This window comes from Diceros bicornis, chromosome 31 (genome assembly GCF_020826845.1).
Source record: "Diceros bicornis minor isolate mBicDic1 chromosome 31, mDicBic1.mat.cur, whole genome shotgun sequence".
NCBI lineage: Eukaryota > Metazoa > Chordata > Mammalia > Perissodactyla > Rhinocerotidae > Diceros > Diceros bicornis.
In genome coordinates this window covers 16,092,666-16,108,724 of record NC_080770.1, presented here as the reverse complement: position 1 = coordinate 16,108,724, position 16,059 = coordinate 16,092,666, and the positions used below count along the sequence as shown (strand labels likewise).

The following is a 16,059-nucleotide window of genomic DNA, read 5'->3' as shown; positions in this document are numbered from 1 at the left end:
AGGGAGATAAAATAACAGACTAACACAGGTTAGAGAAATTATTTAGTGTAAGCATGACTAATAACATCAGCTAATATGTGTTGAACACTAATTAAGAACCTGGCACTGTTCTGAGTGCTTTATAGACATTAAATCTCCTCTAATCCTCACAAGCTACCATGTGAGGTAATTAATATTGACACACTCATTTTTCAGATAAAGAGATCAAGGTCATACAGCGTTGTGTGACAGAGCTGGAATCCAGTCCTAGGTCTGGGTGTCTCCAAGTCCCATGCTCTGAATCTCGAGGATGTACTGCCCCCCTAAGGAAGAATAATAGTGAGACTGGATAAGACTGCACAGGCATAGTATCCAAGCTTGATGGAGCCACCAGAGGACCCCACAAAGTTTGAGGACTAAATTCAAAATAATTCGAGGACCATCTGTTGAGGGTTATTTCGGTTATCTCCTGCTATATAAGAAAACTCCCTAACATGTAGTGTCTTAAAACTATTACCGTTTGTTATTTCTCACAGTTCTGTGGAATAGGAGTTTGGGCATGGCTTGGAGTAAATTGTTCTTCTCCTCTCATGATGTAGACTGACTCACTTAGCTGCATGCAGCTGGCAGCTAGGCTGTCTTAGAAGGCAAATGAGGCCTTACTCAATGTCTGGCACTTAGTGCTTTCCACATGGCTAGCTGGGCTTCCTCACAGCATGGTGGTCTCAGGGTAGGTTTCCAAGATGGAGGAAGTAGAAGCCAAGAGTCCTGTTTAAGGCCTGGAACTGGCACATTGTCACTTCTGTTGTATGCTATCGGTAAAAGCAAGTCAGAAGTGGAGTTGCTAGATAAAACATGTGGTGCCCAGTTAAATTTGAATTTCAGATAAACAATGGATCCTTTTTAGCATAAGTATATCCCAATATTACATGGGATGTACTTATACCAAAAAGGATCCATTGTTTATCTGAAATTCAATTTTAACTAGGCATCCTGTATTTTTTTCTGCTAAATCTGGCAACCCTAGTCACAAGACCAGTCCAGATTCAGGGGAAGGGAAAAAAGACCCCTTCCCTCACCACCTTTATGGGAAGAGTGGCATGTCCCTTCAGAGAAGGAAGGAATTAGTGGCGACCATCCTTGGAGACCATCTTAGGGGTCTGTGAGATACTTCCTAAATAGTGGAGACAATATAGCGCAGTGGTTAAGCCCGGGCACTCCAGAGTCTAGGTTTCAATTCTGGTTCTGCCACTTGTTAATTATGTAATTTCAGCCAAGTTACTTCACCCTTCTGTGACTCAGTTTCCTTATCTTAAAAATGGAGCTATTAGTAGTTTGTGCCTCCTGGGGGTAGTTAGAAGGATTTTATGAGAAGGTGAAAATAAAATGTCTGACATCTAGTAGGTATTTGATACATGTTAGCTATTATTGAGGCAGGATTTCACACGAAGATCTGGCTAATGTTCCAGTCCTACCTAGTTAGAGAGCAAAGGGCAAAGAGCCTTGTGCTTCCACCCTTTGGTGTCCCTCACAGGATCACATCTAAGGTGAGCATCATTTCTAATACTGCCCTTGTATTGGCAGAGAGGCCAGTTGTACCCGGTACTTTCCTCAGCCTTGCCCTGGAAACAAGCCAACACACACGTTTGACATGCACACAGAAAATCCCCCCAAATAACAGAATATTTCAGCTTTATTACTTTCCCAAGGTTTTAATCACACTGGGACCCTATAATCTGAGATCCATGTAGCAGAGAGGAAGGGCCTCAGGAAGAAATATAAAGGAAAAATTGCAGAGTTTACCATGAAGCAAATATTGGGTTGAAGACGTTAAGGTGGAGAAATTGGGGCTTTTAGGAAAAATGCTAGCAAGATCCTTCTAATCCGTGCTTCTTGCAAAATGATGATATCTTTAGGCTTCTTGAAATGCAGAAACAACTTGAGCAGTGAGAAACAATGAGAAAGCAGCTCAACTGCATCCCTGAAATGGTTTCTTTTGCCTTCTCCACATGTGTGAGCAACTGTCAGCCCCATGGAGGATGGGCATTCAGTGAGCTGGAGCCACTGATCTCTGGTAGATTGAGAGAGTTTAGCTAATATGTGAGTTGGATTTAACCATGGGTTGTGATGGTCACACTGAATGAAAACTCTGGTTGACATAAAGAGGCGCTGGGAGATGGCTTTCCCAAGGAGGTCCACTGTGGGGACTTTGGTGCTGGGGCCGCCATGGCTGCCAGGGCAGTGACCTACATGTGGGCGGAATGTCTGAGCACAACTCTTGTGACTGGGGGAGAAGTCAGAAGAGGGAGAGCCATGAAGGCAGATATATCAGATGGGAACCCCTAAGAAAGTGTGAAGGATCTCATCTTGCCAACAGATCTTAGAGTTCTTCTCTGGTCTTCCTTCCTAGGGCACAATTTGAGAGCCCCCCAGCCTTGCTCACATCCCTTATTTACTGGTACTTTGTAAATTGAGTAATTGGGTCATTTTTTTATGAAGAATTACAGTTTTGATCTTAAAAGCACAAGTGAATAGAACAGCAAACTGTGCTGTTGGATGCAATAATAACACCCAAGGGAAGCCACACTGTTCAGACCCTGAAGAGGTATTTCAGACATATTGTTCATCAGGCAACACATCACAGATTGGTGGGCATAGAGTTTTCTGGGTGATAATGACTCTGGAGGGCTGGCCTTGAAACTTCAGTCTCTCAGAATGACGACAAACATCATACTTTATAAACATGTTAGAGTAGAAGAAGGGGGCTCTGAGATTGACTGGTACCCCTCCACTGAGCAAATCCATCTTTACAGAGGTTATCCACACACTTCCTGTGAGCCAGGCTTGCTTCCTGTCTAGCTCAGCTTCTTGGAGCTGGTGGCCAGTTTCTCTGAGGTCCTGGAGATGGTAGGGATGAAACTGGGCCTATGACACTCTGGAGGGGGGCACAATGTCCAGTACCCTGATCTGTGGAGGAGGCAGGACCACTCCTTGGCGGGATCTATGAATCTTTTGGAGGGTATCTGCCCATCTGCCTCTCCTTGTGATACTAGTTGCCTCTGACCAGCTCCAGCTGGAGTTGTCTGCAGACTGTCTTGGATCTTTCCCCAAGGGAAGACCCCTGTCTCATCTACATTTGTCTCCTTCCATCTTTCCCCAAATTGTCCCTGGAAGTGATGCCTAGAAAGACATCCCACTTGGTGAGTGAAGCTGTCAGCCATTGGAGACCTTGAGTTTTCTACTAAAGATCCCAATACCAGGGATGACTCCCCACTTTGTTACAATGTCCCTCCCCCAAGGACCTTTAGGGTTAGTTCAAATGAGTTTGAGACCCTTGAGAACAAAATTAACATCCAGAAGATTCAAAGCGATTTACCTTCCTTTCCATTTGTAAACAGGAGATTTTAGAGATCAGACCTTTATTCCACATAGAACAGACCTGAGGCCCAGCCAGGCTAACTAACTTTCCTTAGATGATGGAGCCAGTCATTGGTAACAATATTCATTCATTCAACTTTGACTGTTTGCCGGGATGGTGGTCTGTTGTAGCCCAGTGCTTTGGCGGCCTGACCAGGACCACAAAGTGGTCTTCCTTTTAGCACCTGTGCCTGGATCTGCCCTTCTACTTTACCTTTGGCTTCACTTTCACCCAATAGAAAGTTCCAGATCTTCAGGTACTGGGTGGGCTCTGGGTGGTCTTAAGACATAGTGTAAATAAAAATTTAATTCAAGTGCTCTAGAGAGAGATAACACTTTGACTTAATTTCCAACCAACATCCCAATGACTCCTATTGGGTTCTGTGCCTGATGATTTTAGGTGAAGGGAGAGAGAAGAAGAGGACTCGGCTCCATCTGGAGAGGGCAGGGTGTGGGGGGCCAACGGAGCTGGATGCCTTGTCTTTTTGGGCAAACTTTGCCATGTCATCAGCTGCTTCTGCACTCATTTGTCTACCTAGTCTTCCCTCCATTCCTCTTAGGCCACGCACTAATCAATTTCTGGGAAGCCTGTTTACTTCTTAGTCTGTGATTAGGTTGCCTTGGGCTGTGGGGCAACATGCACTCAGGAATTGGTGAAGTTAGGAAGCAGAGTCTGAGTTTTTTTGGGCGATGAAGGAGGAGTTGGCACTCCCTTCTCTGTTCCCTGGTCCTCTGTGTCTCCTTTGTCCTAAAGGAAATTAGTATTCAAAGGAAAGGTTTCTGTTAAGCATATGGCTTATTTTCATGAAAAGTTTTCAGTCCCTAAACTTCTGAGACTAAGATAGATTTTGGGGTAGTGATGGTGGTAGGGGACTGGCTGGACCCTGGTACGTTCTTAGTGTGTGTTGGTGAATTTTATGTGTCAATTTGACTGACCTAAAGGATGCCCAGGTAGCTAGTAAAACATTATTTCTGGGTGTGCCTATGAGGGGTTTCCAGAAAATATTAGAATTTGAAGCAGTAGACTAAGTAAAGAAGATCATCCTCACCAATGTGGGTGGGCACCATCCAATCAACTGAAGGCCTGAATAGGACAAAAAAGGCAGAGGAAGCGTGAATTTGCTCCTTTTGCTTGAGCTGGGACATCCATCTTCTCCTGCGCTCCTACATCAGGGCTTCTGGTTCTCAGACTTTCAGACTCCCACCAGAATTTACACGATGGGCCCTTCAGTTTTCAGGTTTTTGGACACAGACTGACCTAATCCGCTGGATTTCCTGGTTCTCTAGCTTAAAGACAGCAGATTGTGAGGCTTCTTGGCCTCCATAATTGCATGAGCCAATTCCTAGAATGTATCTCCTCGTATGTTATCTTTCTATATTTACATCCTATTGGTTCTGTTTCTCTCGAGAACACCGACTAATACCGTATGTTAAGAAAAGCTACCCCAAACCCATAAATAAAGCCAGGAAATGATTCCAATATCACCACTAAGCATTGATCAACAGGTTCACCATGGATTGCTTAATTTTCTGAGAATTCACTTTGACATCTGTGAAGTTCCAGGAGAACATGGAGGTTTTATCTGGTAGAGATGCAATTGCTTCTTCATCTTCATGGGGCTCAAGCCCAGCTATGGTGGTTCAACTCAATCTGCCTAAACCTCTCCTTTTTTTCCTCCCCAACAGAACCTATCATAGGTTTTGTTTTTCTCTCTTCTTCATTTATACCACTCACATTCCTAGCCCCATGCTTTTTCCCCTCCCCTGGTGATTCATAAACTAAAGTCATTCAGTAGATTTAGGAACTCAAAGCTCCAGGTAATCAGGTAAAACACAAGCCATTTACACCCCACCCCCTGCTACCTCAGATTCCCCAGACAGGTTGGCAGGGATGTGGGGATTCTACCACACGTGGAACGGGGTTCCAGCCAATTTTATTTAACTCTCAAAAAGATATTGAACCTCATTGACATTTGGGTTTCATAATAAATTCCACTTCCTTTTTACCTCTCTTAAATTAGTAAGATTGCTTTCTGTTACAATAAGGGAGGGTTTTGTCTAAAGACATAAAAGTAATTTGATTCTGACTGAAAAAAATTATATGGTCTTTCAGCTTTTAATTTTGTTTAAATTAGCCATTTATATAGAAATGATAGCTCACTATTGCTGCAGTGAGCAATATAGTGTAATTATAGTGGTCTCTGTACCGGAGGCTCCATTATCTCCCACAAAGTCAAGTGACTACTCTTTCTTTCCTATACTCAAACACCACATGGACCATTTCTCCCATATCATGTATTCAGAAGGGCAACATTCCCTATAGAACCTTGTAGGGAAGGTTGCTCCAGTTGAAATATATCATTTTCACTGTTTGGCATTCAATGATCCTTTCTATATTTGGGAACTCTCAAGATAGGAGGAAGATAGAATCTAGATCCTTCATCCAAAGTGAAAGAAGGTCCCATTTCCACCTCCTAAGGCTCTGAAAGATAGAAGTGTGGATGTAGGATATCAGTGGATGTAAGATATCCGTGCTGGATGTAGTATATTAATGGATGTAGAATATTTGTGCTACCGAACAGGTGGATGCTCCTGCCTACGACTTGAACCTCAGGGAATGATGAAAAGAATCTGTTAGAGATGATATGTGATCAGATGCAATAGAAGGTTGTGTGGTGGCTAGTGTAGGTGGCTTTGTCCAATAGCTGAGCAGTGGTGAATGCTCAGGGGCAGCAGTACCAGCTGTAGCAATGGAGAATGCCCAAAGGTGATACTGCCTATGGTGGCAGCCTGCACAGACCATTCTTGTGGCAGGCTCTTAGCCGTGCCTTGCCTCTCTTGGTTCCTGTCCTGGATGGGTTCTCTAGTCTTCTATTTTATGAACTACCAGACACATTTCTAACAAATTCCTTTTCTGCTTAGGTTAAGAACCCTAACTTGAACAGCAGCCTTGACATCTTTATTCCTTAGGCTGTAGACCAGCGGATTCAGCATGGGGATCACAATGGTGTAGAACACAGAGAGGATCTTGTTATAGGCTGAAGCACTTTCAGGGTTGGGTTGGACATATACGAGGAATACAGACCCATAGAAGAGGGAGAGGGCAGTGAGGTGGGAGGCACAGGTGGGGAAGGCCTTGCGCTGGGCCTCCAGGGACCTCATCCTATAGATTGTGACCAGGATGTAGGCATAAGAAACCAAGATGACTGAGACTGTGGGGACAGTGACCAAGGCAGAAAAGAAGAGCAGGATGACATTGGCCACCGTGGTATCTGAGCAGGCCAGTTGGAGCACAGGTGGGATGTCACAGAAGTAGTGATCAATGATGTTGGGACCACAGTAGGGCAAGATGAAGGCATTCCCTGTCTGCACACCTGAAATGAACACCCCCACGGCATAGGTGACCACCACCAGCTGGACACACAAGCGCTTGGACATGGTGGTGTGGTAGAGAAGAGGGTTGCAGATGGCCACAAATCGGTCATAGGCCATGATGGCCAGGAGCAGACACTCCCCTGTGCCATGGAGGATCATGAGGGCCATCTGGGCCACACAGCCTGCAAAAGAGATGGACTGGTCAGTGGTGAGGAAGCTGATCAGCAACCTGGGGGTAAACACAGAGGAATTGCAGATGTCAAGGAAGGAGAGCACACTCAGGAGAAAGTACATGGGGGTGTGGAGGGCGGAGCTGGCGTGGATCAGGTCTATCATGCCCAGGTTGCCCACCAGAGTCATGGAGTAGATCAGCAGGAAGACGGCAAAGAGGAGTTGTTTTTGGTCTGCCTGGTCTGTGAGGCCCAGCAGGATGAAACTCATCACTGTCGTATGATTCTGCCCCAATGCCATTTCACTGGTGTGTTTTCCACATGACAATGAACAAGAGGAGGAGAAACAAAACTGTTAACATTCTCATCAAAGAGGTAGCCTTTCATGTCTTCTACAACTGAAAAGCTGCATCTACCTCTGAGTGGCAGACTGCTCTCCAAATCCCACATCAATCCCATCATGTCACACTCACGCTAGTATGCTAAGGGTTCCTTGTGCCCCTTAGGATAATGTCTAAATTCTTTAGCTTGCCAGATCTCCTCTGTGAAGCACCTCCATGCTACACTGTTCTCAGTTTACCCTCAGCAATTCTGAACAACTTACTTCCACAAACACACCATGTTATCGCAAATGTCTTTGCCTTTTCTTACCCTATATTTTCATCTTAGAATGTCCTTTGGTCTCTCCAAACCCAGCTTAGAGGTCTATCCCCTTCCTCTCTCCCTTGAATTTCATAGATGTTCCTTTAGTTGAATTAATGGCACTATATTTTAACAATAAAAAATGCAGAAGCATCTTTCCTATTGGATTTTCTTACTCCTAGTAGGAGGAGAGTTACTTAATATCTCAAATAATTTGTGCCCTGGTATCTATTACAGTTTGTTGTTAGTGCTGTTAATTCCGACTCCTAGCACTCTTGTGTACGGCAGAGCAGAACTCTGCCCAATACTTTTGCTCCATTCTCTTGCCTTCCGGCGCTATATCAGACAATGCTCTGCTGCTATTCATAGGGTATTCATGGCCAATATTTTTGGAAATGGGTGGCCAGGTCCTTCTTCCTCATGTGTCTTAGTCTGGAAGCTCTGCTGAAACCTGTTCACATGGGTGACCCTGCTGGTATTTGAAATACCAGTGGCATAGCTTTTGGCATCAGAGCAACATGCAGCTGCCACAGTATGACAACTGATAGACAGGTGGTGTGGTTCCCTGACCAGGAAACAAACCCAGGCCGTGATGATGAGATCGCTGAATCTTAACCACTAGACCACCCGGGCCGGCTATCTATCACTGTGCCTGGTGTCAACGAATGAATATAAATTAATTATCAACTAGATAAGAAAGTTTTCCTCAGTTGGGTAATGGAAACTCGATCCTTTCAGTTGTTTTGGCCAAAATCTTTTAGCCATTTTTGACCCTTTTTTATTCCACCTCTCATTGAATTCCTCAGCAAATCATATAGGCTCTACCATCAAAATATATACCGACTTTCTACCCTTTATTTGCAAGACACCATCATACGTTGCTTGGATTATTGCAATTGCTCTTAATTCGTGTCCCACTTCTCTCGTATGAGGAGCAGCCAGGGCAATTCTGTTAAACACACAAGAGAAAGTCAGAACCCTCACCCTGGTCCTCAAAGCCCCACTCTGCGGTTGGCCACTCCTCTGTAACTCTCTTTCCTTCTCCGTCCCTTTTTTGCTCCTCGTCTCACCCTTGCTTTCTCTGCTTTAGCTATGTGTGCCCCCTCAATCCTCTTAGGACATGCCATATGTGATTCAGGACTTCTGTGCTAACGGTCCCCTCCACTCAGAAACCTCTTGCTCCATCCAGTTAGCCACATGGCTCCTTCCCTCTTCTCCTTTAAGTTTAGGCTCAAACATCACCTGCTCGTGAAGTCCTCCCTAAGCATCCTATTTAAAACTAAACCCTCTCCTACCCCAGCATTCACTACCTGCTTCTCTGTTTAATTTTTTTCCTCATAGTACTTATTCTTCTCTAACCTCTTCATAACACATACACACATGACTTATTAATTTTGTTTATTATCTCTGTCTTGATATTAGGATGCAAGAACCGGGCCCGCCCTGTGGCTTAGCGGTTAAGTGCGCGAGCTCTGCCACTGGCTGCCCGGGTTCGGATCCCGGGCGTGCACTGACGCACCGCTTCTCTGGCCATGCTGAGGCCACGTCCCACGTACAGCAACTAGAAGGACGTGCAACTATGACATACAACTATCACTGGGGCTTTGGGGGAAAAAAGGAGGAGGATTGGCAATAGATGTTAGCTCAGAGCCGGTCTTCCTCAGCAAAAAGAGGAGGATTAGCATGGATGTTAGCTCAGGGCTGATCTTCCTCACAAAACAAACAAACAAACAAACAAAAAACAGGATGCAAGAACCATGAAGCTAGGCATTTTTGTGAATTTTGTTTATTGCTGTATCTCCAGAGCCTAGCACATAGTAAGCCCTCAATAAACAGTTGTTGAATAGGTGAATGAAAGCTACAAAGAAGATACAGATGCTTCAACGCAAATCAGGTTGCAGAGAGGATAGGACTACCCAGATGAGTGAATGCAGAATTCTGCTTATCCAAACTAGGTGATAAAAATGGAGAATGATTAGGATAAGAACTGGGTAAGAGTAGGATTGAAAGCCGGTGGTCTAATGGTGAAGATTTGGTGCTCTCACTGCTGCAGCCCAGGTTCCTTTCCCGGTCAGGGAACCACAACACCCATCTGTTGGCTGTCATACTGTGGCAGCTGCATGTTGCTGTGATGCTGGAAGCTATGCCACCAGTATTTCAAATACCAGCAGGGTCATCCATGGTGGACAGGTTTCAGTGGAGCTTCCAGATGAGACAGACTAGGAAGGAGGACCTGGCCACCCACTTCTGAAAAAATTGGCTATGAAAACCCTATGAATAGCAGTGGAGCATTGTCTAACATAGAGCTGGAAAGTAGAGGATGGCACAAAAAACCAGGCAGGATTCTGCTCTGCTGTGCACAAGGTTGCTAGGAGTCGGAATCGACTCAACAGCACTAACAACAAGAATTGAAAGATGACATACTAGGTTGTGAAACTCGATCCTGGCTGAAAGCTGGGGCCTGTAGGGCCTTGTTGTCATAGCAGCAGGGTTTGGCTGGTAACATGCAAGATGGGCTAAATCTTCTGGGGAGCAGCACCCATGTTCCCCTCTTCCACTCTTGAAGTTTTGACCCAAATCTCTGAAGGCACAATGTTCATCTTGAATCTCTGACAACCACAAATTTGTAACTCTAGTTGCTGTGGAGGCCTTAGGATGATTCTTTTCAGATGACTGTACCCTTTATACCCTGTATTGATAATTTTGTGTAAGATCTATTTATAAGATGATGTTTTTGTAACAATTACATCATTTAATATGAATTTGAATACATATTTGAATATACATATCAAATATGAATACTATTTAAGGTACTTGAAACATTTAAGAGTATCTGCTTAATTTGATTTGAAATATGGAGGATAATTAGCTAAATTGAATTAACAAATTTATGTTCAATTTGACTTTGCTAGAATGCTGAAAAACACTGGATTTATTAAATGTATACATTTTTATTTAGTAATTTTCAGGAATTTTTAAAATGCTTATGAAGGTCTTTGAAGGGCTTGGGAAATCAGGTACATTAAATTTGTGATTGTAGGTTGAAATTTTAAGAGCATTTAACTAATCAAGTATATAAATAGTATTTAAATGTTTAGAAGAATTTGATTCCATAGATTTTTTTTTTGACTTTACTTTGAATTGTTTAAGAGAATTTGATTGTAAACAGTGCTTAAATTATTTGGGGCAATTTAATCCATTAGATTTTTGGGCTAAGAAAATATTAATCAAAGATCAAGTGTGATTATTTTTAATTTTAACACAAACATTACTAAATATGTAATTAAACTTACTACATTTGGAAATTGCTTTTAATGGCCTAAGAAAAACTAAGTTCTAAATTTACAACTTAAAATATTATAGTCAATTAGCAAATGGCTTTAGATAAGCCTTTCCATGCACAAAAGATCTGGACATTAAAAAATGTTGCTTGTAACAGGGCACACTGTGGGAGCTTGTTGTGAATTTGAATGTATAGAGGGGAGAAATATGAGGGAGACAGAGGGTTGAGAACCTCAATTCTCTGAGGAATGGGGTGGGAGCACAGTGTGGTGCAGGGAACTCTCCTGAGAGCTGCCAGGTCTGAATATGGTTCCAGGTCTTCCAGGCTTTGTGACATGACACTGGACAACTCATTGCAGAAAGTGAGTCCTATGTACTCATCTGTGAAGTGTGGAGGACAGTTCTTGTCTGGGCTTTTGGGATTCAGGGGAGGATTGAGACGGTAAAAACAGAGGTGCTTTGAAAAGAATGATGTGCTTATAATAATCCTGAGTGGCTGTGGAATGAGGAAGAAATGATGGACGAAACAAATATTTGTTGAATCTCTGCTACGCTATTCCTTGGATGAGGCACTCCCCCCATCCTGACCTCATTTGAGAAGTGAGTAATCTACTTGAGGTCACAAATGGATGAACTGCTACTTGAACCTGGATGACCATATGGAGAGCAATTGGCATAATCCCTCTTCAGTGGATATGGATCATAGCCTCAGAAAAAAAAATAAATAACACAAGCCAGAGAAATTACTTAGTGAGAACCAAGAGATAAAATAGGGTAACCAGGGAAGACAGTAAAACTCAATAATTCAGCCTGCCAAAGTCAGAGGTCTAAACCAGAAATAAGTCAGGAGAATGGCATATGTCCTAAGGACAGCATGAAGACCTTACAAGATTTTTTAAGGGAAGTAGTTGTTCTCCTACCTGAAGTTCCCAGTCACAGATTCTAGTTCAGCCATCCAATTGTAGAAGGATCCTAGAGTCTCCCCATTCACCCATGTTCTGAAGGTGACCTAGGTGTGCAGAATTTCTTACACCTGCAGAGAACTCAGACTGGCGGTTCTGACCCTCAACGGCAGGTCTCTTGGATCACAAGGGACCCCCAGATCCTCCATACTCTGAGCACATACCTTTTGGGGTTTCCCCAGCAGTGACACAGGGCAATGCTATTCTGAACCCTGCTCCAAGAACTAACTCTGCTGGGGACTCCCCAGGAGGATACTTGAATATGTTTGTTGAATGAATCAATTTCATTGAATTTTTGGGTGGATGGAGGTGTAGAAAGAAGAACAAGGGGATTATCTTTCAATTTTAGTTTTTGCTTTTTTGAGTGGGAAATATGTTCCTATGGTACAAAATTCAGAAGAGACTACAGCAAAAATAAGTCCTCTCCATCTTCCTCCTTCTGATTTCCCAGCCACTCAGCTCTCTTCCTCAGAAGCTACCAGTTTCTTGTGTATCTTTCCAAGGTTAGTCATTGTTTATATAAGTAACATGTGTACATATATATTCTCCTCTCTCTTTTAAAAGATACAAATGGTAGCAAATTACACACATTGTTCTGCACCTTGTTTTTCTTTTTTATTTAACAATATATCTTGGAACTCTTTCTATATCAGTAATTAAGAGCTGCCCATTCCCCACCCTACACCAAAGGCTACACAATGTTATACTTTATAAATGTACCATTCAAGCGGTCTCCTAATGAGAGACGTTTAAGTTGTTGCTGCTCTTTCACAATTACCAAGAAAACAGCACCTATCTTAAAGCAATTTTGTGTTAAAGCAATTTGGAATACAGAGCTGCGGAGATCCTCAATAAAAATATTAGCATGCAGCCTCTGACTTGGCTTTCATGCTGAGTGTTTCAACATTTTCCTTTTTTGGGAGAAAAAGATTGGCGGTTCACAGAGGAACTGTGCCTAGCTTTCTCTTGTTTCTTTTTCTTTTACCTTCCAGGCCAGATGGGACAGATGCTCACAAGCTGTAGTCAGTAATCTTTAGCACCTGGTTACCAAAGTGGGACTTGCATACCTGCAGCATCTACATCACTGGGTGCTCCTTAGAAATGTGGAATCTGGTTCCATCCTAGACTTCCTATTGAATCACATTTGTATTTTAACAATATCCACAGCTGATTCCTCTTGTTAGCGTTTGAGACAGAATGACTAGCAGCCTGGGTGGATTTAGCTCAAGTGCTAGTTGGATGCCTGTGAAGAGGGACAGAGACGAGGAGGCTCCTGGTCCCTATTCGTGAAACTCCCTAACAGGGACCTCTGTGTTGGGGCTGATCCTGAAAGTGACCGCACACTTGGTGTGAATCGGAAAGTGACTTGGGAGGGCTGATGAGGATAGAGTCATGAAGGCAGCGGATTTGCTGAAGGGGGAGGCCCCTGAGAACTAGACACTCTCCTTCTAGCCTGGAAGCAAGGATGTTAGAGAGAATCCTCACTATGGGAGGAAAGCACACTGTCTTCTTTACAGGATTTTCTAGTTCATATGTGGGCTCAAAGATCAGCAATTATCAGTTGATCCAAGTAGCTTTAAAAAAGTACATTTTTATATAAGTGAATGGAAGAGACCAAAAATAACCAGCCTCAGTGATGGGATCTCAGGGGACGACTTATTGGTCCAGAGGCCCAGAGCCCAGGAAGACATGCAGACTTTGAATGTCTGGCATTGAGAACCCAGCTCCATGGAATAATGGTGACTATCTAAGTGGCCTAGAACAGCTGGGGGCAGAGAGATTCTACACCACTCTTCCTGCACCCACACCCAACAATTGCAAATGTACCACCAAATAGGTGAACCTTTCATTGTCTTTTAGGAGGGTTTCTTGCATCCACTGCTTGCTCCTGAGGCTGGTGGCTGGTTTCTGGGAAGCATTATTTCCTAGCAGTTAAGAGCGTGGGCCTTGCTATTGGCCAGATCTGGATTTGAATCCCAGTGCCAGTCCTTAGTATTTTGTGACCTTGGGCAAATTTTTTAACCTCACTCCATTTTGCCTTCTGCAAAGTGGGACTAATAGTACCTACTCTCAGGGTTGCTGTGAGGATTAAACGAGATGATGCATTTGAAGCACTTGTCAGAATCTTTGGTAGAGAATAAATATTCAGTGCTTGTTATTATTTCTAAATGGGGGCTCGAGGGTACAGGGAAAGAAGGGAAGCAATGGAGAAGAGGTGAGGATCATCTGTGAGCACACTGACCTGTGGAGAAGCAGGGACCATCTCCCTCTGAGTCCAGCTCCTGGAGACCCCTGGGAGTGACTTTCCCTCCCTGTGATGTTGGCTGCCTTGGACCAGCTCCAGTGGCCGGTGCTCTCTGACAGTTTTGGCAGATCTTTGGATCTCTCCTTCCTGGGAAGACTTCTGGCTGAGCTCTTAGCTTTCCATCTGGACCTGTGAGAATTGCCTCAGTTTAGATGGTCCCAGGGGCTGAGCAGGAAGCCAGTGATTGATGGTCCAGGATACACAGGGAATGATGCCTGGAGATGGATCTCCTGTTGGTGTGTGAGGTCTGGGAATCTCTGGGGCTGCTGGTCTGGGGCTGACCCTCTTCACTTACCGAGTCTCTCCCCTGAGGGCTTCTAACTTAAGTTTAATGAAGGTGAGACTCCACAGAGGGAGAATTGCACAGAAACCCATCACAGTGTGCTTGCACAATATCATCTTCCTAGGTGCTTGAGGCAATTACTTTTTCCCCTCATTAACAGCAGAGAGGTTGTTAGTGATCTTTTTCCTCTTTCTCATAAGACAAACTCGAGACCCAATAAGGCTCGCTAGTTTTTTTTTGATGGCACAGCCAATCACTGGCAATAATAATAGCAACTAACATTTGTATAGTTTAACAGTAGCTTGCATGTATGTTACCACATTTTATCTTCATACAAACCCTCAGAGGTCTGCTCAGCAAACATTATTGTCTACATATTAAGAGGGGGAAACTGAGGCTCAGGGAAATGACATGACCAGTCCAAGGTAATAGCTGGTAAGTGGCAAGTCAGGACCAAAGCCAGGCTCTCCTCGCTTTTGATCTTTGCTTCCTCCCACAGATCCCAGCCTCTAGGATTTCAGTCATCTTGGAATTACTTGATATTACCTGTCTAGTCTAGAGAAATAGTCCCAATTGTTCAGGAGAGGCATACGCAGATTCAGTATCGTACTCTCTGCCACACCATCACTCTCCTTGATGAGATTCCTGCCCTGCACCTTAGTAGTAGATTCTGGTAACAGAATTCCTATTATTTTCCCTCCAGATTTGTGTTCCCTGCAGAACTGGGGTCTTGTTTGTCATAGGACCAGGAGCCTGTTGCTGAATCCCAAGTAGATCGCTGCAGCCTGGCTCCAAAATGTCACTTTTTTCCCTGGGTGCTCTCTGCCTGCATCCCTCTTCATTTTTTTCATCCATCTCTGGCCCAGTACCACATTTCACAACTTCAGGGAACCTCATGCACACTGCATTCTTTGTCACGTCCTGAAGTACTCCAATGATAACTGACTGCTTGGCCCAACTTAGACCTCTTGTTATCGCAGGCTTTGGATGCTTTCCTGTGTGGTCAGCCTTTTTTTTCTCACAGCTGCTGCTCCTGAATCTGTATCCTGACACCTGAGATATCCCACCTCATTCTCCCTGTGAAGTTCTGTGGCTTCCATTCCTCTTTCTATTTGGCCACAGGTCTCTGAGTCATGCCTGAGTGGCCCTGAGATGTGACAGCTTTTTACTTTTTCTATCTTGAGGATCAGGTTGAACATCCTTCTGACAGAGGGACCTGTAATGCATGTTCTTATTATTTAAGAATGGTTCTACCATAGAAAATAAGAGAAACTAAGTATAGAGCCAAGGAGCTTGGGAGAAAGGAAGTTGAGAATACATGTGATGAATATTTATAGGAAGGTTTGAAGGGGCCAAGAAGCATCACGTATTTACGCAGTACAAGAGGCAGTTTCACAAAGCACTCAATATTCATGAGGCCTTAAATTGGCACCCTTGAGTGATGTCCATGTCTAGTCCCACTTGTTCTCTGCCCACGACATGCAGGTAAAGGGCATGTTTGCTTAGTAAGTCACTGGTGAGCAACACTATTGGTGAGGCGTACTTGCTCCTGCATCTTTCTGATGGACCATCTGTCAGCTCCAGGCACCTTCTGTCCTCTGACACTCTTTGTTTTTCCTCGACTCAATGTTCTCATGACCATAT

The 16,059-nt window shown here is 43.9% G+C and overlaps 1 protein-coding gene across 1 annotated transcript; it reads right to left on the bottom strand.

The window, feature by feature from the left end:
- Window positions 1–6,294: 6,294 nt before the first annotated feature.
- Window positions 6,295–7,242, bottom strand: LOC131395047 (olfactory receptor 5P55-like). Its single transcript, XM_058526822.1, has one exon. The coding sequence runs from the start codon at window positions 7,240–7,242 to the stop codon at window positions 6,295–6,297; it is 948 nt and encodes a 315-aa protein (XP_058382805.1).
- Window positions 7,243–16,059: the final 8,817 nt, after the last annotated feature.

Excerpts from the sequence above, each read along its gene's own strand:
- LOC131395047 (XM_058526822.1), bottom strand. The coding sequence starts at position 7,242 with ATGGCATTGGGGCAGAATCATACGACAGTGATGAGTTTCATCCTGCTG.